Below are 21,565 nucleotides of genomic sequence, written 5' to 3'. Positions count from 1 at the left end.
TATTTCTATAAATATACTTATATATACATACACATGAATAATGATATATACATACATTTATATTTATTATACATATAAAATGATATGTATAATTATATGTATATTTCTTTAAATAATTATATATAAGATGATATATATATATATATAAAATAAATAATTGTAAAGCTTTACATCTTCAGTAGGAACCAATGGGCTTGGAGCTGAGAGCGACAAACAGGAAGTCAGAACGTATTAAAGACGGTCTACTTTTTTTGTCGGATTTGTTTCCAATAAAAAAAAAAATATAGATCCTAACTAATATCTGCAACAGAAAATATAGACACAAACTTTGCCGTCAACATCCGGTGGACCTCAGAACAGGCTCGGGGGAAACAAGAGTCACAAAGAAACTTTATATAGTTTTCAAGTATTCAAAACTGTTAAATAAGTACAAGATGTGTTGACAAGATTTACATATCGGACAATATATGCACCGTCCATTTTTAATTCTCTTTACGTTTCCCACTACCAACGCAACACGCTAAAATGTCCGCATACTATTCACATTTGTTTTCCTTTTTTCTTCTCCTTTCTTTTTCCTTTTTGGATCAAGTGGCGATCTCGACAGCGGTCTGTTGGACAAAGAGCACACAGACGGTACACCTGGAACAGTTTACAGTGATGAAGACGTCCGACGAAGGGGAAGGACAGACTGAGCCAGGTTCAGAACGGTGATTAGCTGCTGGTGATATGAACAGTACGTATTAACACAAGGAGACGTGGGTTAACATTCAATCTCAGTTGATCCCTCGATCTATTGGACAGCTCATTTATAATCCACACAACAAAAATAAAATAATATACAGAGGGACTGTTGAAGTGTTTCAATATCTCAAGGGGAAGCAGATGGCTCAGCATCGTCACTCTTCGTTGATTAGTCACAAATTTGGTCTAAATGTGTCAAAAAGCTCTTTGTTAAGGCACCTAATGCTGTTGGATAGACAGTTTTCTACATTGCAAACAGAAAAAGAAAAAAGCACCTGTGAGTAAAAAAAAAAAGAAAAACAGGAACTTAAATATGCTACGAACACAACCGATAAAAGACGTGTATTTCTACTGAATTTTGGGGGCCGGTTGACGTTAATGCTGCCGCCATCTACCAGTGAAGAGTCCCCCGGGACAGGAAGTCAACCCAAGATGGCGAGGAGATAAGAAGTAGCACCGTAGAGGAAAACAAGTCATGATTCTACGCTAGTTAAGAACATTTCACATGTGATTTATTTTCCTCCCCAAACCCATAGTGTCGAGTGGACATCTTCACCTCCAAAATGTCTGATTAGGTAAATAATAAAGTGAGAAAAGAGACGTTCAGTCGAGGGACGCGAGTCGGTCTCTGTCCATCACTTTCCTTGATTACGGGTTTTTAAAAAAGAAAATAGGTAGCCTTCATGTTTGGGATGTGGTTTGAACTGCTGACGCGTGCCATGTCACCATTACACAGTAATAACCCGTGTGTGCTTTTATTTCTTGGAACTCTGCATCTTAATTAATGTAATTTATTTACAGCGCTCTTAGGGAAGGGGGAGGGGGAGGGGGGGTCAAAACAAAAAAAACTACTAAACAAAAAAAACGTTGTGCAACTCCGTTATGTCTCTCGTGTGACGACGCGCTGTAGTTCCACACGCGTGTCGTTCCACACGCGTGTCGACGTCGTGTCAGCGGCCTGCAGTTCATTCACTTTTGGTGCATGATAAACACACATCACATATACATATATATATATATATAAAAAACCGTCTGCCTCAGCAGCTCTTTCTATGATGAACAATATGATTTGCTTCAAGGGGTGTGAACATTGCATGATTGGACTCAACAGGGTGATTAACTTACACAGTAAATAATGTTGATAATTAATGAATTACTGAAATTCAAAGTGGTTCTTTACCAGGAGAACTACTGGGATAATGGCAACATGGCACCTGGATCCAAATGATCTGAACCGACTGATCTCATAATGCCTCTGGACCAACCGCACCGTGCCACGCAAACAAAAAGAAGAAAGGAGAAAAGAAAGTTACAAACTAAGACAGAAATCAAAAGTTCCATAAAAACCTGCCTATGAGACAGAGGGGATAGTCACCATACTGTACACTTTCTACAATATCCATGTCCTTCATGGATATAACAAGTGCATTCACTTAAAGGAACCGTTTAACGTAAAACAAATACTCCTTATTCCACTTACGGTCAGATTATTCAGAAACTATAAAGAGGACAACTTGACAAATTGCTGCGGTTTAAATTTGGAATAGTGCGCGGATTGAAGGGCAAGTTAGCTGTTTTTCTTAAATAATGTTATTTCAAGAACTTGATGATGAACAACAGAGATTTGTTTTAGGTCAACAGCACCTTCCATCAGAATTTTTCAGCGTTTTTTTGTTTGTTTTTAAATTACTGTACTTCTTTTACATCAACACAACAGTTGATTAGCGAGTCGTCTGTATTTACAGGGAGTGATGAGCTCCACAGCTTATGCATTGAGCCTCAGGGACTGATCCTCTCTCCTCCTGGAGGAGATATCGATGTCTATGGAGTCTTTACCCACGATGAGTCGGAGGCGCTTTGCTGGAGGAAGTGGAATGAAATCGTCTTCAAACTCATTGTCGAAGTAGTCGTCCTCGTCGTCGTCCTCCTCGTCAGACGAGGACGAGGAGGACGACGAGGACGACGACGAGGAAGAGGATGAGGACGACGGCTCGGCCAGGACCTTTTTGGTCCGATGTCCACCATTCCTGGCCTCCAGACTCTGGCCCATGTCTCCGTTATAGGACATCTGGTCCATCTTCGACTGGGATATTCTGCGCGCGTCGTCCTCCCTCTTCAGATGGATCTTCAGCTTGGTGGAGTTGCTGTGCACCACGGGGGAATAGCCGTTGTTCAGTTTGGCGATGTACGAGCCGCTTTTGTCCTTGTCGTGGTCCTTGCTGAACTTGATGCTGATTTTGCTGGAAGAGGCCGAGTTGACCGCGGAGGCAGAAAGGTTGGAGGAGCCCACGGGGTCGTTGGCGTCGTTGGTCTTGCTACTGCTGCTGTCCCTCCGCCGGCGGAGCGTCAGCTTGGGGATGCCCGTGTTGTTCTCCAGGATCAGCTGGGCGTCGTATCGCGTGATCTGCCGCTTCTTCTTCCCCTTGTCCTGCGACCGGCAGCCGCTCTTACCCTTGTCCCTGCGGAGGGACTTGCTGCCGTTGGAAACCCCGTTGTAGTCCCTGTGCCGGTCGGCGAAGCTCAGCAGCACGTTCCCGCAGTCGGGGAAGTTGCCGGCGTGGCCGGCGGCCACCGGCGTGAACGGCTCGCCGTACGAGTCCTCGCATTTTATCGTCCGCTCCGTGCGGAGCCGCGCCGGCCGTTTCCGCCTGGAGCACGAGCCTCTTCTGGCGTAGCCGCCGTCCAACGCCGGCTGCTCCAGGCTGACCCCGTGGCCGAGGTACTCCTCCAGGTCCGCCGGCTCCGTCTTAATGACCACTCCACCAGGGACTGGGCTCAAGCCGTCCATGGCGCTGGGCTCCAGCTTAACGCCGGCGGCCGTTTCCTGGGCCTTAACGAGGGTCCGCGTGGACCTGCGAGTCCTGTACGTCGAGCACTGGCTGCCCTCGCTGCCCGGCCCGTGCGGTAGACTGCCGTTTTCCTTGGCGGCGTGCCGGGTGAGGCAGCCCCGCTGGCCCAACGTCTGCTGCATCAGCTCCTGTCCGTCCTTCTCCTTCTTCACGGCGACACCTTTACACAGCGACACCTTCGAGTTCCTGAGACCCAGCTGGCAAGTCTCTCCTTTGGCCAGCGCCTTGGGCTCTGCGCCCCGCATGCGACTCCGCAACTGGACTTTACTTAGTGAAGGCTTGGATTGGGATTTTAGTCTCTTTGGTACCCTGTTATTGTTTACACGACCTTGCTTTGAACATGAGGTAGTAAGGGCTCGCGACAAAGTCTGTCTGGATTGAGTCCTGTTTTTATACTTCAGGCCAGAAGATGATGTTCTTTTTCTGGCAGCTGGTGGGAAAAGATAAAGTGTTGCACGTTACGCATTAATAACATATTCAGAAACCCGCCTACATGTTGCCTGGGTGACATTTACAAAATCAAATAGGATGCCTCAACATTAGTAATACAAGTAAACTGAGAAAGACACATGAACTCTTACATTGATGTGTTTTTGGCATTTCCTGAGAGTCACCGTCGGTGTGGGAGCCTACAGAGTGACTATCTGAGCTCCTGTTTCCTTCCCCCAGCTTCTTCAGCCTGTTGAGCCGCTTGTCCGTCTCCCGCAACCCGTACTTGCTGTTGATCACCGGCACTTCCACTGGCAGCCCAGCTTTGGATTTGAAAGCGCCGGTGCCCCGTCTGCACCACAACAACAAAATGAGTGGAAAGAAAAATCAGCTCTGAAAGTTCAAATTAAAAAAAAAAAAGCTAAAATGTAGCGCTTTCATATTTGTATCTGTTGGCTCAAGACACTGCATGCAACATATTTTAATGACTTTTCTTTTTTAATTAACGGCACATATATAATATACATAATAAAGTCATATTGTTCCATATAGTATATTTGATGATACACATACCGTTCACATGTATAGCATTCACAAAATTCATTGTTTTCCCCAAAGAACCCGTCTCCGTAATAACATGAGATTTCCTCTCCCGGTTCAATGTCCCTCAAAACCTTCACACAGGCCGTGTCCCGTCCTGTCGACACAAACTACACAACACAATGAAGACAGGTGTTAGTTTGCAAAGCCTCCACACTGATTGTTTTAAGTTTTCCTTCATGGGATAGTAAAGCGGGGTTGTGCGAGGAACTTATTTATAGAGTATTACCGACAGTAAACGGAGTTTGGAGAAACGGACAAGAGAACCAACGGGATCAATGTTCTGCTGTGGGCGTATTTAAAGAATCAATATCAGTTTAAGCTATATTTAGAATATTACAATTTACCTTGCAGTCAGTTTCTGACTCCTCAAAGCCACAAGACTCCATAAAAAAAAAAAAAAAAAAAGTAATTTAACCTGGCTGACTTTGGGGAATCCGACCAAACCTTTAAAAACACCAAAGTCACAGAAAAAGAGAAACTAATTGACCAATCATGGCAGCGGTAGACGAGCCCGTGTTCTAAAAGGCGCAAAATCACCGTTTCTGGCCATGGAGGCTTTGAAGAGAACACAGAAAAGTGCTGCAGTTCTCCGGCATTAAGGGCCGTCTGACGCCGAGGTAAAGCCGTGAAAATGTTATAAATATATCGTACATTTAAACTGATGTATTTTAGCCACACCGAAAAATGATATTTCCACAGCAGTACATGCTGGTACTCGTGTCTGTTCTCCAAACTGCCAGCTGGCATCCACCCACTAAGGATAAGTACCTCACAGAACCACACTTCAAAGCATCATGACTTTCCCTTTAAGAGACCGTTTCAAAAGAGCCTACCTTGCAGTTTGGTCGACAATCTGAAAAAAGAAAAAAAAACACAATTAAATTAGTATTCTTATGAAGAATGTTGGACTCGTGGAGATTTATATTTATCACAAGAAAACAATTCCCCCCGATTCAGGCATTTCCTCTTGTTTTTACAGCACCGATAACACCCGAACATTAGCCGGCTTGACTGGGAAAAAATATATACGCACTCCCCTCCCCTTTTGACGCCCTTATCCATCCAGGGAAAAATGATATACCGATAAACCAGACTCCCAGTCCAGCTCTGATCATCTAGAGACTAGAACGACTAATACCGTGATTGATGAACGCAGCCGGTCCCAGCCAGAGCTGTGCACAGTTCTTGCGGGTCGAGTACATGACGCTGAAGTCATTCTCGCCGTGCCGGAGCAGCATATTTTCCTCACTCTCTGAAAGCTCAGCAATGCATCCCACCAGGTACTCGATCTTGTCATTTCTTTTCCTGGAAAACACCACAAGGCAGAAAGGTTGCGTTACACACGGCAGAGCGGGTTGCACCAAAAAATAAATAAATAAATAAATATATATATATACACACACACACATACATACACATTTTATTTTTATTATATATAGGCTGCATGCAGATTACGTAGCCTGGTGCATGTTATGCGGAAGCTAGGTGCACAAATCAAAGTCACGCCCAGAAACTTTAAGCCGTACCCAATAAAACACCATAAACACTGACGTTAGCACAACACGCTAACTCTCGTGACTCAGCGGCACTATGGCGAGCGCAAGAACCCGCTTGAGGGTCAGACACAACAACAACGTTGAGTTTATAAGACGGTCAGTGTGTGGGCCATGCGTTTCAGTTGGATCCCCCATTGTGACCTGTTGTCTTCTGGGAAAGGGTTTGTTCAGTGTTCTATAAAAGTAAATACTGCTCATATATTTATGAAAATAGTAGAACCAAAGTTCTACATCAGTCCCCAGCAGGAGATTTTCAACACTTGAACTACTTGTCTGTTCAAAATAAATGAAAAGAAACGGATCCTCATCCAGTTGCGTTATTTTTCCGTGACTATGTCTACCGTTACAACCAGAGCGCCCGGCTAAGGTGGTTAATATTGATGCATGAAACCACAAAATAGTCATTCAAACAAAGATCAATTAGAACAGTTAAAATGCATTTAGAGGGTGGGTGCTAATGGGAGCAGATTGTTCACTAGTGGTGCTGTTATAGTCAGAAATAACAGGTGGCAGCATGTCCTCACCATTCCTTTGTTGCCACAATTTTAGCTCCATTTTGCTCTGATGAATAGCGATTACAAGGGAGAATCTCAAACCCGCTGTCTGTGGCAAACATCCGCAGATACACAAATACCTGTGCAGAACATAGAGTTAGTCATTTGGTTGTTTGTGATGCTGGAAGAAATGCAGGCAAAGAGCTCAGAGAATGTGTTTTACGTGTTGCTTGAAGAGCCTTTCTTGAGCTTTCGTCTTGTGGAGAAAGAGATTTCGGGACCAGTCTCCCGTTGTCAAAGCTCTGAAAGCTTTCTCCAAGTTGTCGTGTTTCTTGAAGCGCTCGATGATCTCCTTCAGCTCTTCTTGTCTTCCCTTAATCGGTCGAAATCTGTGAGGGCGCATCAGTGGCACAACGGGAACACAAATGTGAAAAAGCAGAAACAAAAACACAACTCATTGCGAGGAGGAGACACATGTCCAACATCAACGACAATACGACTGCGAAGAGGCGGCACGACCATCAACTCCGCTGTGGAGGATCTGCTGACCTGGTGTTCATTTTGTGAGTTTGAAAGCCCAGATACGGATCCAGGATGAGGCTCGTGGTCAGGTCATCATGCTCACACAACTCCTTGGCAGTCATTCCTGAGGTGGGCACATAGCGCTTCTCTGCCTCCAGACTGGCTGCACTGAACCCTGTAAGCAGCAAACACAGACCGGTGTTAGTTCATGCGTCTGGTGAAGAATCCACACGTTTGTTGTTCTGCGTTTATAAACATAAACGCGTTCAACTCACTGCGGCTACATCTTCGACTTCTGTTTGTGTTGTGGCGCAGGGATGCCCGCTGTGAGTGCTGAGAGCGAGTCTGGCTCACATGTTGCTCGCTGGTCAACTTGTTTCCGTGTCGTCTGCCATTTAATACCATGTTCTTGGATTCGCCCAGCCACTTCATGCCCACAAGCCCCCGGGTCCAGTTGCATTTAGTCTCCGAGATGAACAAACACTCTTGAGTGGGGAAGACTGGGGTCTATAGTTTGAAACCTGGAGGCAGAGCAAAGAAAACAAAAGCAAACATTACTAGATGCCAAGAAATCTAATTAGTTTACACAGATTGAAGGAATACAAAACGGGATGGAAATGAGCAGGTGGACGCGTTACCAGCTCAAAGACTGCCAATAAAAACAACAAAAATGTTTATGCATCTTACTCATTTATTTGTTTTATTATCTTTGCCCTGTTTACTCTTACGGAATTTCATTTAGGCTGTGATCTTATGCAGCTTTACAGAGATAGATATATATCACAGTGAGGACACTTTGGGATACAACAACTCAGGCCACATTCTGTCATAATGCATTACATCATTATGGACTATTATCTGTGTACATTGCACATGAAATCCATACTTCTGTGAACTTTTACACATTCTTTGGATAATATTGTACACATTCTGCACAAAACTGAGCAGCTCTCTTATTTGAAAAACGGATATATTGTTTATATATTTTCCTCAGTTCCTTGACCCTCGCAGTATTTTCTTTGATCTTTTTCTCACTATGTTTATTGTTATGCACAAAAACATGTTGATGTGTAAACCTACTCGACAATAAACCGGATTCTGAACTCAAACAAAACAACTTGGACGAGTGTTGAAGTCGACACAGTCATCATCAGGCTGTTGTTGTTTACACAGTGGTAGGTATAAGCAGTGCTGGAATATAATGTACAATTTTGCAGTGCATGTACATAACTTCCCCCCCCCCCCCCCCCCCCCCCATTTACTGCTACTTTATACTTCTGTTGTACTCCAATACATCTCAGGGGAAACTATTGTTTTGTTTTTTACTCCACAACATTTCAAAGCTTAAACCACTTTGCAGAATTAGATTAATGATTCAAAAATATGAATACACTAATAAATTGTGATATAGGCAGTATAAAGTAACCAAAACTAGCTCTGCCTTTACAAGCTGCAATATTAAAACGACGAACATATCAATAATTATGATCCATTCTGCATCAGTATCTCTAGTTTTATTTAATTTATTTACTATTGCAATATTGTTTTACATGCAACAGAGTATATTTTTCACACAGTGGTACTACTACTTCTGCTCAAGTGAAAGTTGTGAACACTCCTCTGTGACAGACAGGAAATCAGTGTCGAGGAAACAAGTTTAAAATAATCCTGCAGCGCCGCCTAACGGCATCTCCAAATATCGCACTGGCTTACTGTCAAGTGCACCAGCAACGGCTTTGGTGCCATCACACATAAAGTATCGCCTTTATGTTAATGCATGGACCACATATATACATATTCACCAAGAACTACGATCATATCATATAATATGTGTACTTCTACCACGCCAGTAAACGTTGCTTCCAAATGCGCAATTCCGTCGCAAGGATCATCATCTCATTTATAATCGATGCATAAAAAAAACAGCCAACGTTAGACACAATAAAATCACAATATAAAAAAAAAGGAAAAGGCAGGTGGGAACCCGGAAGGCCACACGCACGCACAGCCGAGGCCGAGCTCGCGTGAGGAGGGTTATCAATAAAAGCTTTTGCATTGTTTGCTAACTGTCGTGTGCGTCTCCGCCCGTTAGCATTGAGCTAATCGACGCCGGGGAGCTGCAACCAAACCCCGACCAAGTTACCGACGTTTTAAACAAAAAACACACACACGACCACCACCAGTTATAACGTGTGCTCCGCCTATAAACACACACAAAGACCGGGGCACGGAAAGGACACACAAGGCTGGTTGATATTTAACGATATCACACCGAAAGACAGCCACTCCACCTCTCAGGCGACATCGAAATGATCCATGATGCATGCCGATGTCCAGCTAATAACCCAGCCGAACCCACCATGTACTCTCCCCCTTGTATTAAAAGCGAAAACTAACTCTAAATGTAATAATAGCGTGGCTGTACCTCTGTAAACTTAAACTTCAGTAAGCTAGCTTAGCTCCCGTCTGCTCGTAGTCAACAACAGACGGTCGGCGATAACAAAACGTCACCATTTCTCCCTCTTAACCAACATAATGTGGATATAAAAACCCTCGACGGTGACCTCCGGTAGGTCTCCCCCTTCCCCGGTACGTTACCTGCCACCCAGCGGGGACCGCAGCGGGCTAACGGGTGATGATGATGATGGTGGTGGAAGCCATCGGGCCGGTTAGCTTCTTCAACGGGGGCCCGAATGTAAATCACTCGCGAGCGAATTTAAAAGTTATTTAGCGTGCCGTGAGTCCCCCCCTCTCGTCGGCTGCGGGTTCGATTCCCGCTCGTCGCCAGACCGAGAGGTGTGACCCAAAAGGGTTCGGTTCCGGGCCTTTTATTGATCCCAATAGCTGGCGGTTTAAATAGCGTAAATCGCTCGCACGCGCTGGGAGCATTTAAATGTCTCGAGTCGGAAGCAGAACAAACACACTACACTCACAACAGTGGTTGTGTGAAAAATAAAAAAACAAGACACGAAATAAAACTCCGTTAAAGTAATCCGATTTTGGCACGAGACCCTAAACGAGAAAATATCACAGGAAACATTTTTTTTTTTTTTTTTTTTTAAACTAACATTAAAATTCAAGATGGCGGAGAGAGGGAGCGAGAGAGCTAGAGAGAAAGGCGCAGCACCGTCGCCATCCCCGACAGAAAATAGATCCAGCAGGAACATCGTTTTCGTGCGTCGGGACAGAAATGAGGAACAGTAGTCGAGGGTTTTAGTCTGAAACTATAAAAAATAAAAAAGTGAACGTTGTTGTCGACTTTCCGTAGCTTTCTTCTCCGTCTTTCTTCTTGGTTATGTTAGTTTGAGCCAGTACTTGTCGGATGTACACAAAAAGTAGTGCTGCATAAACAAACCTCTTTGCGCTCCCCTAAAGAATCCAACGCCAGTGGGGAGACAACAGTGAGGTTCTGCCCCGTTCCGTGCAGAACCTCATCAGAACCAGTGAACTTAGAACCACATATGTAAACCTCGGGACTTCTCCGTTTTGCCGCACTATTAATGAGATGTTCCTCCTCTGAACTCTTGGTGGTGGTGCGTAAATTGGCTGCTCATCGGGTCTTTCTGCACAGAACCAGACGATGTTCCAGCCGGATGGACATTGATAATTGTTCCACATCACTGATTTATTCTTTGACATTCACTTAATGAGTTGAATTGTTTGCTTGCTTTTTCTTTTTAAATTGAATGTCCACAAAATATTCATACAAATTAAAAACAACAACACGCCAGTTTTAATTCATGAACGCCGTTTTTGCTGTTAAACTATTGTAATTATTAGGATTGTTATTATTTCATTTTAATATTATTATAAATGCATTCAACATTTTATTTAACAAAAGTAGAGGAGTATTAGAATAAGATTGTACTTAAAATACCCAAACTGAAAGTAGGCATTATGCAGGATGGCCCGTTTCAGAATGATTTATCATTGGAAAGGAATCATTGAAACATTTATATTTCAGCTTGTAAAAGTGCAGCCAGTTGTAATTACTTTAAATACTGCTGAGTGACTTCACTTAATTACATTAAATCATAATATAATAGTTGATTTAGATTGTTATTAATAATTCAAATCTGCAAAGTTACTAAAGTTTTAAAATAAATGTAATGAAGTGAAAAGTAAATTGACTGAAATTGATTTTTTTTAATTCAAAAATAGAGTCTCTAAAAAATATCTCGGTCCCAGTTTAAATAATGTAAAATCTAGTCTTGCCTCAGAGTTAATAATTCAGAGGTTTTTTTTACTCAATTTAGTGTTCATATTTAACTCTACATGATGATATATTTACTAGAATTGGATTAAAATCTATATAGAATTGAATATAGAATTGGATTCAACTATATAATTGATTCTATATACAATTAGATTCAATTCTAAATATAAATCTATTTAGAATTGGATTCAGCTGTCTTAACATAAACCTCCTTAAACAAGGATGGGTCAAATGCAGAGAAGAATTTCCCCAAGGGGATAAATAAAAAAGGTTAATTTCTTCTTAATTTCTTCTTCTTCATGGCGGCGGAAACAGAATTTAAGGAACCGTGTTGGGCGTGGTCACGCTGTTTTACTCCAATAGATTTTATTCTGAATATTCGTTCCTTCTCTACTGGCTACAGCTGGTAATTACGCTGGCAAATTATGAAATATTACTACTTTAGAGGAAAATAATAGTAACTCCAGAAAACATTTGATGTGACATTTGATATATTATTTATATAAATAGATATTCCTGCAGCTTTCTATTGGCTGTTGTGTTAATCCTGACCGTTTGGATTTAGTGGGATTTAGTGTGAATACATGTGCACTGTCTCTTATAAAGACATAAATAAACAAACAATTAGTTTGCTTGTATTTTATCTACTCTTTAATTTCATGCAAAATAAAAAAGTCCAGTAGTTCCACTTAAAAAAAAAAAAAAATGCAATAGAAAAGAGAAAAAAACGTTAAAGCATTAACAACAACAATCTAAATGAACCCATCTCCCCAGAAAGCCTTAAAGTGCTTTTAAGTCACATTTTATAATAAAGTAGCAAGCGGTTCATTGAGTTATTGGTGCTTTTTGTTGTTGTCATTGTTACTTTTTTGCCTTTCTGTCACTTGATGTGTGAATATATTTAAAATTATTAAGAGATTAGTGCATTTGTGGAGGGCTGTTGAATTGATACACCTTGAACTTAAACACTGACTGAAAAACAATCATATCTTGTACAGTTTTACATTTTTGGGAGGAACTATAGCTCCACATATACAGCATAGTAAACTATGCTCCACATATACAGCATAGTAAACTATAGCTCCACATATACAGCATAGTAAACTATAGCTCCACATATACAGCATAGTAAACTATGCTCCACATATACAGCATAGTAAACTATGCTCCACATATACAGCATAGTAAACTATAGCTCCACATATACAGCATAGTAAACTATAGCTCCACATATACAGCATAGTAAACTATGCTCCACATATACAGCATAGTATACTATAGCTCCACATATACAGCATAGTAAACTATGCTCCACATATACAGCATAGTAAACTATAGCTCCACATCTGCAGCATAGTAAACTATAGCTCCACATATACAGCATAGTAAACTATGCTCCACATCTGCAGCGACCCGTTGGACATGTTCAGGTGAACACAATGAGAGCGATTGTTTCCAACCAGCACAGATAACGGAGCTGAGGGAACTTCAGTCCTGAAGCGCCGCCCAGACAAGAAACAAACTCCAGAAGCTTGAACTTGGTGGGCGTTTGAAATTTAGCCTTTCTTTACAGAAGGCTTTGCAACGTGTGGGCGGCCTGCATGTGTGAGGAAGACAGTTACCATGGAAACCACCTAAATACCTCTGACCTTCTCCACTCCGTTAGTGATGAAGGTGTGAGCCGAGCTGGAAGTCTGCCCAGTGAGTTTTTTAATATTCATCTGTACACTGCAAATAATGTGTGACGAGGCCAGTGGGAGTATCACTTCAGCTAACGACATCTTTACTGACAAATGTATCAGTATTATTATTATTGTTTCACTCTCATTCATTCCTAGCAGGTCAGCTGGTCACTTTAATGAACGTTTATGTACTTTATATATTTATAGATAATCAATAACACAATATGTATAATATGTTGAACATCTTCAGGTTTTAGCTTTTTGGTCCGACAAAACAAATAGTTAGAAGATGTCACTTAAGTCAAATTCTGATGGAGTTTTTACAGTTTTGTGACCATAGTTTGTGACATTTCATAGACATAATAAATGATTGATTATTGATTGTCCCATTAAAACACCAAAACCAACAATGTGTTGGTATGTCTCTTCATTGGTTCCTACTGAAAACACATATCTTTAAAATGAAACAGCTCAAAAGTTGTTTTTTTTAAAGCAGCAAAAAAAAGCAGTTCCCAGTAGTAAAATAGCGCATTTGTTGGAGACTATTTTCAGCAGCGGATTAATCCACATTTGGGGCTCTATACAGTCAATTCCAAAGACAGGTTGCAGGAGATTTTATTAAGGTCGCCAAATACATTTGCAGAATTTCTTGCATAGTCTTTTATTTAACATAACAACGAGGGAACCTGATTGTTTGTATTGTTATACTTAACCGATTTACTTAGAGGAAATGTAAAGAATGAGCTCGTCTATTAGTTCTGCCTTAATGCATTTATCTGGTGTCATTTATAAAATGTTCAATATGTGTATGTTTTCAATAACACATGGATTAAACACAGTTGTGATTTAATAAACGTACATCTCCTCTTACTGGCTGGTTTGTCAATTCAAGATGATATAAGGTGATGCACACATTTTCTCTCCTTATGATTAATAGATAAGTCCTATTGTGAATTGAGACACATTCGCTGATGGTTTTGATCTTTTCTTGGGATTTGTTGACAATACAAACACAAGAAATAGAGCCAGCAGAGTTGCAGCCTTATTGTTACAGTTGATTTTGTGATGGGCGATGTCTCAATATGGCAAACTGATAACTGGCTGTGGTATTAAACACACGTGGTTATCTGTGAAGTCACTCACAGCCAACAGTTCAACATTATTATTTTCACAGCCATACAAACAGGTTTGTACATGGAAAGCTTTAGTAGTTCTTATGCACATTACAATTATAATAATATAACAGTCACAAACAAGTACAACAAGAATAATCCATAATTTACATTAATGCAACAGTAATAATAATCTAATTATAGAACATAGAATAGTATAACTGTCACAGGGGACATATTTCTGCTTTAAGTACATTTTCCCAACTATTTTCCCAACTATTTTTATAGTGGTAGTAATTCTACTTTGGTAAAGGATCTAAATACTTCGTCCACCGTGTAAGCGTTATTTTATTATCATTTTTATTTAGCATTTTATTACTATATGTCTGTCTGTCTGTGTCTTTTGTTTTGTTTAGAGATTTTCAATGTTTACGTAAATACGTCACAGCCACGCCACGTTACGTAATTACGTAACCCCCAAGCCACGTTACGCACACACGTCACGTCAGGGGTCGGAGTTGAAAGCTTGACGGAGGAGGGCTCGTGCTCGCGCTCGGACGGTTCGCGGGAAACGTCCCAAAACAAATCGGTTCTGGTGGCACGCGGGCAACTTCGGACACAAGTTTGAAACTAATCGATGCGTTAAAACCGATCGACCTGATCGACATAGCGTCGTCTTACCATAGCAACTAAATACTACTGTGACGCTCCACGAGCGCCGAGCTAACGCGGCGGTTAGCACGAGCGGTAACGGTGGCAACGGCGGTAACGGGTTTAAGGGTTTTAACGGACTCGGTAACCAGGGAGAGAAATGGCGGAAAGACCCGAAGACCTGAACCTGCCGAACGCGGTGATCACCCGAATCATCAAGGAGGCGGTGAGTGTGAAAGCACGAAGAAGAAGTACAAGTATCAGCACTACAGTGTACGAATACTCCGTTACAAGTTAAAGTCCTCCATTCAAAATGTCTCCTGTGACCAGTGGTGGTAGAAGTATTCAGATATCTTACTTAACGTTTAGTCAAAGTAGTAGTGCTAGTACTACACTGTTAAAATACTCGTTTCATACTCAACGTATCAACTAAAAGTATCAACATGAAATGTACTAAAAGTACCAGTAAAACAAATGCCCCTAGTGGCCACTGTTGGAAGAAGTATTCAGATTTTTTACTTCAGTAAAAGTACTCTTATTACAGTGTACAAATACTCTTTCATTAGTATAATTCTTGCATACTACATTCAAAATGTCACTTAAGTATAAGCATAAAACGTAGAAAAAGTACATATGTATTTTATTATTAAATTCAAATGATTGATGTATCAATGTAATCTTCATTATATAATAATAATAATATATATACTGTTGCAGCTGGTGAAGGTCTACATTACTGCTGGGTAGCTAATCTATTATAATAATACTTCATCATTTATTGTTTAGATTCTGCAAAGTTAAAAGTACAATTTTTCCTTTCAAAATACAGTAAAGTGTTTCCATTCTATGATACTTTATACTTCATGTATAAAGTATCATAGAATGGAAATACTTTAGTTCCTCAAAAATCAAGTATAGTATTATTTATGTATTATTTCATCACTGAACCTGTCAAGTGAAGTTTGTACTACATTATTATACATTAACATTATTAGATTATTCGGTCATCCATATTTCAGCCTGGGCCTCTGAAGAAACAATATTAAAAAAACAGTTTTAAAATGAAATAGTGCAGGAGTAACATGCAGATAATATTATTGTATTTAATCTCTAGAACACAGGTTTCAAGTTGAAGTATATATTATGACACCTAAGTGTTACTCAAAATGAACTTAAAAATCCTTTAATATATTTTAGTGAATACATCTAGTATTTGTTTGTGTTTATTGTAGCCCGTGGTGGAAAGTAACTTGGCTTCATGTTGTTTTTTTGTTAATGCTCTCTTTGACGTTATCGTCCCTGAGTTAATAAATTAGTTTTCTGATAAAGTGTTTTTTATATATATATATATATATATATATATATATATATATATATATATATATATATATATATATAATTGCTACAGCTCTGAGTGTGACTCCTCCGCACCGTTTGTTTGCCTCACAGCTCCCAGATGGGGTGAACGTGTCGAAGGAAGCCAGGAGAGCCATATCCCAAGCTGCCAGTGTGTTTGTGTTGTACGCCACGTCCTGGTAAGAACAAAAACCCTCCGACACAAATCTGAAGTGTGTTCACACTCATTTTGTGAATCAAAAGCCAACTGTTAAACACCAGCAGTAGGACTTCAGAGTGCTTCAGTGAAGACGTTTTAAATCCTGAATGATTTGTCAAAATTGTTTTCGTTCCATCACTAGTTCAATAACGTTTAATAATTAGTTTTTTCCCTGTTTATCTCTTTGCAGTGCGAACAACTTTGCCATGAAAGCCAAACGGAAAACTCTGAACGCGGCAGACGTTTTGGCTGCGATGGAGGAGATGGAGTTTGAGAGATTCCTGGAGCCGCTCAGAGAAGCTCTGGAAGGTCAGTGACGAGGTTAAAGAAGTGTGTTACAAACTTAAGAGGTCAACTGTCCCGTCACTTTGACCTGAATTCAAAACAAATCCGTGTTACATAATTTGAACACATCAAACCGGAGTCACTTTTCCCTAAAACCGCAGCAGCGTCCTTTCTATATAATTTCTGTTACACTTGATTTTCCCATTTGTTCACAGTGATTACTGGATATCCAAAAAGATTATTATTGACTTCTTAACTTTGTTTTTAACTTCTTGTATAAACACAGTACTTAATACCTTTCATAATGATCAGAGGTGCTTTCAATATCTCTGTTGTTACTGTAAAAAAAGAAAGTGTCTCCTTAAGATGTTGCTGTAAAACATCTGTATTCCTAAACGTGTGAAACCAAGCACAACACTGATGATGATGATGATGATGATGATTAGTTAAAGTTTCTTTGTGTTCCTCCTCAAGTGTACAAGAAGGGCCAGAAGGGAAAGAAGGAGGTGTCCGAGCAGAAACGCAAAGATAAAGAGAAGAAGACCGACTCCGAGAACGACAAGAGCCAGGAGGAGGAAGAGGAGGAGGAGGAGGAGGAAGAGGAGGAGGAGGAGCGCATGGAGGAGGAGCCTGAAGCGGAGATCGACTGCGAGGAGGAGGTGGAGAACTGACGAAGCACCATGAATCAAAACATCCTGGTTCACGGAGCAGTGGGAGGAGCTCAGAAGAGAGCGGGGGTTACATTAATAACTTCTTTGTGCAGCTGCTGTCTTCAGCAGTCAAACCACAACGACGTCATGCACTTCCTGCTCTTTGGTCCATTTGATCTTCTTCTTTGTATATATTTGCGTCACCTTTTGATAGAAACATTGTTGTCCACCGTAAGCGATACGCTGTAATTGGTGCGCGTCGGTGTGATTACACTGATTACACTCAGGAAGGAGCGAGAACACGGAGAGGAGTTTGACCCGAGTCCAGTTTGTTGAAATGTTTTGGTGGTTGTCATTCTAAACGATAAACGGTAGTGAAATATCTCAATGGGCCTTTTCAAAGTCAGCTTTGAACAAAAGGAGCCGTGGGTTCCAGGACATGTTTCCCTGTGTGATGCGAGACTTAAGTAGCCGTAAACAGGGTTACAGTCTATTTAGTCAAATGGAGAAAGTTAAATTGTTGCAAAATTTAAATGAAGCACCTCTGTTGGGTCTTCGTACTGGAAGTGTTTTTTTGCGTACTGTCTGACAAACACCAAGCGTGCAACAGCTAAATGGAACCATTCCGTGTCAGTAGGTTGTTTGTTCCCGGGCTGCTGAGTTTCTGAATTATTTGTACTTTTCTAGAATTGTATATGACTTGCTGAGATTTAATAAATATTTTGTATAAAAAGCAAAACTGGTTGTTTCATGACTGTCACCCACCAGCTGTTACTCTGATCTTCCTTCAGAAGCTGAAGAACAAACCTCAAAGGTTCATCTTTTGAGTAAAGCCAATCCAACGATAAACTAAAATGAATAATTTAAGTAAACTCTACAAAAACGTATGCAGCATTTGTTTGAAGGACAATCTACCAAATATTTTTACTGTCCAAACTCAAGTAATGTAAGAAAAAAACCCCGATGTACTATTACATAGCTGTAAGGGCCATAATGGAACATGAAGCACTTTTAAAATCTGGTCTGAAAGTACAGAAGCTTCTGTAGTCACATGATCAGGGCAACCATTTTATTTTCATAAGTCAATTTAAAAGTTATACATTTAAGTTTCATATTAAAGAGTTAGCAAAAAGTTACAACCAAGTACTATAAATACTAGAAATCCCCTTTAAATGAGTTACTAAGAAAGTAAATTGAGTGTTATTGATGCTCTTAATACCAAACCACCTTTAAGTTACTTGTTAAATATTCCTCATGGTTTATCGAGTTATATTTTTGTATTCATCTTGTGATACAAAACCTGAGTTTAAATGTTGTGCAAACAGATACAAAAACAAGTTCAGAGTTCAGTTTGTGAACATTTTATTTCGTTCATTTACTCTGACGGACACTCCACTTTTCCACTGTTGATGTCGTCGATGACGTCGTGGGGAGGACGGCCATCGACGGTGCAGCCGACGGACTGAGCGGTGCCCAGAATCTCTTTGATGGTTCCTGAGCGGGAAGACGGCAAACAGTACAGATCACCAACGGCTCTTTGCTTTAATTATACTAAAAAGTACTTTAACTAACACATGTGGAAAGCAGACCACTTGTTACTACAAACTAATTCATGGTGGACGATAGTTTAAACTGATGCGAGAACACTAGTTCACACGTTGTAAATGATGAATTGTTCCGGTCTTTACGGCACAGAGTTGTCCATTATTTTCGGGCAGACCTGTTTCCTAAAAGCCGGGTTCACTCTGAGCCTCCACTGGATTATACTCAGTCACTCTGACAGACAGGCATAGTGGCGGGAGGCTGGACAGCAGAGCTACGGTTCTTACCGGAGAGTTCTCTGGCGATGGAGCGACTGCGCATCACGCGAGCCACGGCCACAATCTCGTCGAAGGTGACACTTCCGCTGTGCTTGACTGGAAAAAAGCAGCAAGAAAGGTGTTGATGTGGTTTAGAAACACAGGTAACCCACTTCATTCTTTTGGTAAAATACAGTTCCACTAAAGGCCGCAGTCGACTTACTGTTCTTGACCTTCTTCCTGTCGCGAGGCGGCTCCTTCAGAGCCTTGATGATCAGAGCGGACGCGGAGGGAACGACGTCCACCTAGAGAAGACGAGCAGAAGGGGACGTTATACCACGCACGAGTCCCGCTGCGGCATTAGAGGAGTTGAAGGAGGCTCGTTGTCGTACCACTGCCTGTCTGTTCTGGATGGTCAGCCTCACGGTGATCCTCAGGCCCTTCCAGTCACCGGTGGCCTTGGCGATGTCGTCACCAACTTTCTTGGGAGACTGATGAGAGAAAACAAAGCGGGTCAGCATATAGGGACGTAAATATAACACTGCATTTGAATAATTTACGATATAAAACTGTTGCATTTATTAAAGTTTCTCACAAAAACTACACATTTCTTGACCACATCATGATTAATCGTTTTTACTGAACGGAGCTGGAATGCATCACGACGGAACCTCAGTACGTTAGCAGTTAGCTTGAATGCTGCTAACGCAACATGTTAATGCAATTTTTTTATAGCATTAACGACATCCTGACCACATTGTTTTACTGAATACCAACTGTTAGTTAAACTATTTATTTTACACCATGATCTTTTGTTTTAGACAAATCCAGGATGACAACAAAAGGGCGCCTGGGTTTTTGTTCCAGTCTTTACGGCACAGAGTTGTCCATTATTTTCGGGCAGACCTGTTTCCTAAAAGCCGGGTTCACTCTGAGCCTCCACTGGATTATACTCAGTCACTCTGACAGACAGGCATAGTGGCGGGAGGCTGGTGGGTTTCTCACAAGACATTTTAACTTCACTCACCAAACCCAGAGGTCCGATCTTGGGGGCCAGTGCTGAGGTGGCTCCAACTTCTCCTCCTGTGCATCTCATGTACACTGCAAGACAAAGAGAGCCGTGAGCACAAACGGATCAAAGGGATCCATTTGATCTACAGACAAACTGATTTAGGGCAGCTTCACAGAACTGCAGATACGCTCCTGGAGTCTGCAGGGACACACCTGGATAATAACATACTATAATGTAAGATTCAGGAAGAACTCACCCAACACAAAACCAATGTAACAGTGCTACAAATGTTATACAGTGAATTCAATTGTTCCAGTCTTTACGGCACAGAGTTGTCCATTATTTTCGGGCAGACCTGTTTCCTAAAAGCCGGGTTCATTCTGAGCCTCCACTGGATTATACTCAGTCACTCTGACAGACAGGCATAGTGGCGGGAGGCTGAACAGCAGCATACAGCTTGATTACTCATTAAAATGTAATAAACTGAAAATGATACTTAGTTTAACTACTTTTGTATCTCCTGATACAAGGCAACGTTCAATTTGAGGCTTTCAGAGGTCAGGTTGAAAACTAAAGGGGTTTAATTAAGTTATAACAACGTTTACACTGAATGATATTAATAGCTGAGCACATTAATACACAACTTCAGCTGAATTCACGTACTCACTATTTAGGTAAAGTCTGAGGTTGCATGCCACAAGAAGCACACATGCACCCACTTTCAATACCAAGAGTTATTTCAAGCATTTTATGTATGAAGTGCAACAAATTACATTGTCCAGTGCTGAATGTGATCGTGTTTGTTGATTTATGATAATCAAAATGATTATTGGAGGAATTAAAGATCAAACAAAAGAATAGATTATGGGTGTTAAATAAAGTCAAATAGATGAATACCTAGCTAAACATCTTGCTTTCTACCTGACGTCACGAGGCTAGCTAAACTAGCCAACAGAGCTAGCTAAAACAGCTAGCACTCGCTCCCACGTGGGATAGCGTCAACGTCCCAGAGATCACATTTCTCATCAAACCTGTCACAAATAAAACCAGATTCCACCCGATGAAACCATATAAACATGCAAAACTAAGTCGGACACATTTCCCCCGGGTCGCCGTCGCGTCTCGCGCTCCCACAGGTTTCTTTACCGTTTTCTCCGGGCCGTTCACAGGCCGGCAGACACGGAGGCAGCCGGCACAGAACGACTCCATCTTGGCTCTGAACGAGCGTCTGCTTTTACTACCCAGTTGACACGGGAAAAGAACATACCAATCTTAATCTCGTTGGGGTCGAATTTGGGAGGCATGTTGCCGCTGTGTAGGTTGAGCTCAGTTCAGCTTGGTTGGTGAGGGTGTCGGATGAACCCGGGTTCGGGACGACCGAGTTACTGTTGCACCTTCACCGCTAA

The 21,565-nt window shown here is 41.3% G+C and overlaps 3 protein-coding genes across 4 annotated transcripts; 1 reads left to right on the top strand and 2 right to left on the bottom strand.

Moving 5' to 3' along the window:
- Positions 1-2,509: 2,509 nt before the first annotated feature.
- Positions 2,510-10,091, bottom strand: kmt5b (lysine methyltransferase 5B; the record flags this gene model as incomplete). The annotated part of the gene is made up of 10 exons (XM_079231260.1): positions 9,796-10,091; positions 7,473-7,718; positions 7,225-7,372; positions 6,899-7,064; positions 6,706-6,815; positions 5,764-5,930; positions 5,459-5,478; positions 4,596-4,732; positions 4,175-4,374; positions 2,510-4,023 (listed from the first exon to the last, which is right to left on the bottom strand). Exons 2-10 carry the CDS (start codon positions 7,627-7,629, stop codon positions 2,510-2,512), a joined length of 2,619 nt encoding a protein of 872 aa, XP_079087386.1. The 5' UTR covers positions 7,630-7,718; positions 9,796-10,091.
- A 4,734-nt stretch (positions 10,092-14,825) lies between these two features.
- pole3 (polymerase (DNA directed), epsilon 3 (p17 subunit)) lies at positions 14,826-18,050 on the top strand. Its single transcript, XM_079231334.1, has 4 exons — positions 14,826-15,084; positions 16,308-16,393; positions 16,604-16,722; positions 17,173-18,050. Exons 1-4 carry the CDS (start codon positions 15,019-15,021, stop codon positions 17,367-17,369), a joined length of 468 nt encoding a protein of 155 aa, XP_079087460.1. The 5' UTR covers positions 14,826-15,018; the 3' UTR covers positions 17,370-18,050.
- A 643-nt stretch (positions 18,051-18,693) lies between these two features.
- On the bottom strand, positions 18,694-21,565 carry rpl12 (ribosomal protein L12). 2 transcript variants are annotated; one of them, XM_079231171.1, is made up of 6 exons: positions 21,427-21,565; positions 20,175-20,248; positions 19,540-19,638; positions 19,371-19,452; positions 19,178-19,264; positions 18,694-18,842 (listed from the first exon to the last, which is right to left on the bottom strand). In XM_079231171.1, the coding sequence occupies exons 1-6, from the start codon at positions 21,461-21,463 to the stop codon at positions 18,724-18,726; spliced, it is 498 nt and encodes a 165-aa protein (XP_079087297.1). In that variant the 5' UTR covers positions 21,464-21,565; the 3' UTR covers positions 18,694-18,723. The 2 variants fall into 2 exon arrangements, with proteins under 2 accessions (XP_079087297.1, XP_079087298.1); XM_079231172.1 differs by having other exon boundaries at positions 21,306-21,435.

The sequence above is a fragment of the Taurulus bubalis genome (assembly GCF_910589615.1).
Source record: "Taurulus bubalis genome assembly, chromosome: 15".
Taxonomy (NCBI): domain Eukaryota; kingdom Metazoa; phylum Chordata; class Actinopteri; order Perciformes; family Cottidae; genus Taurulus; species Taurulus bubalis.
This window is presented reverse-complemented; position numbering and strand designations above follow the sequence as displayed.

What these genes read in the sequence shown, in the direction of transcription:
- rpl12 (XM_079231171.1), bottom strand. Translation starts at nt 21,463, where the DNA reads ATGCCTCCCAAATTCGACCCCAACGAGATTAAGATTG. An exon ending in CCCCAACGAGATTAAGATTG is followed by an intron (nt 20,249 to 21,426) that starts GTATGTTCTTTT and finishes TTTGTCTTGCAG; the next exon opens with TGTACATGAGATGCACAGGA. An exon ending in CAGGAAGAAGGTCAAGAACA is followed by an intron (nt 19,265 to 19,370) that starts GTAAGTCGACTG and finishes GCTTTTTTCCAG; the next exon opens with TCAAGCACAGCGGAAGTGTC.
- pole3 (XM_079231334.1), top strand. Translation starts at nt 15,019, where the DNA reads ATGGCGGAAAGACCCGAAGACCTGAACCTGCCGAACGCGGTGATCACC. An exon ending in CCCGAATCATCAAGGAGGCG is followed by an intron (nt 15,085 to 16,307) that starts GTGAGTGTGAAA and finishes TTTGCCTCACAG; the next exon opens with CTCCCAGATGGGGTGAACGT. An exon ending in GTGTTGTACGCCACGTCCTG is followed by an intron (nt 16,394 to 16,603) that starts GTAAGAACAAAA and finishes ATCTCTTTGCAG; the next exon opens with TGCGAACAACTTTGCCATGA.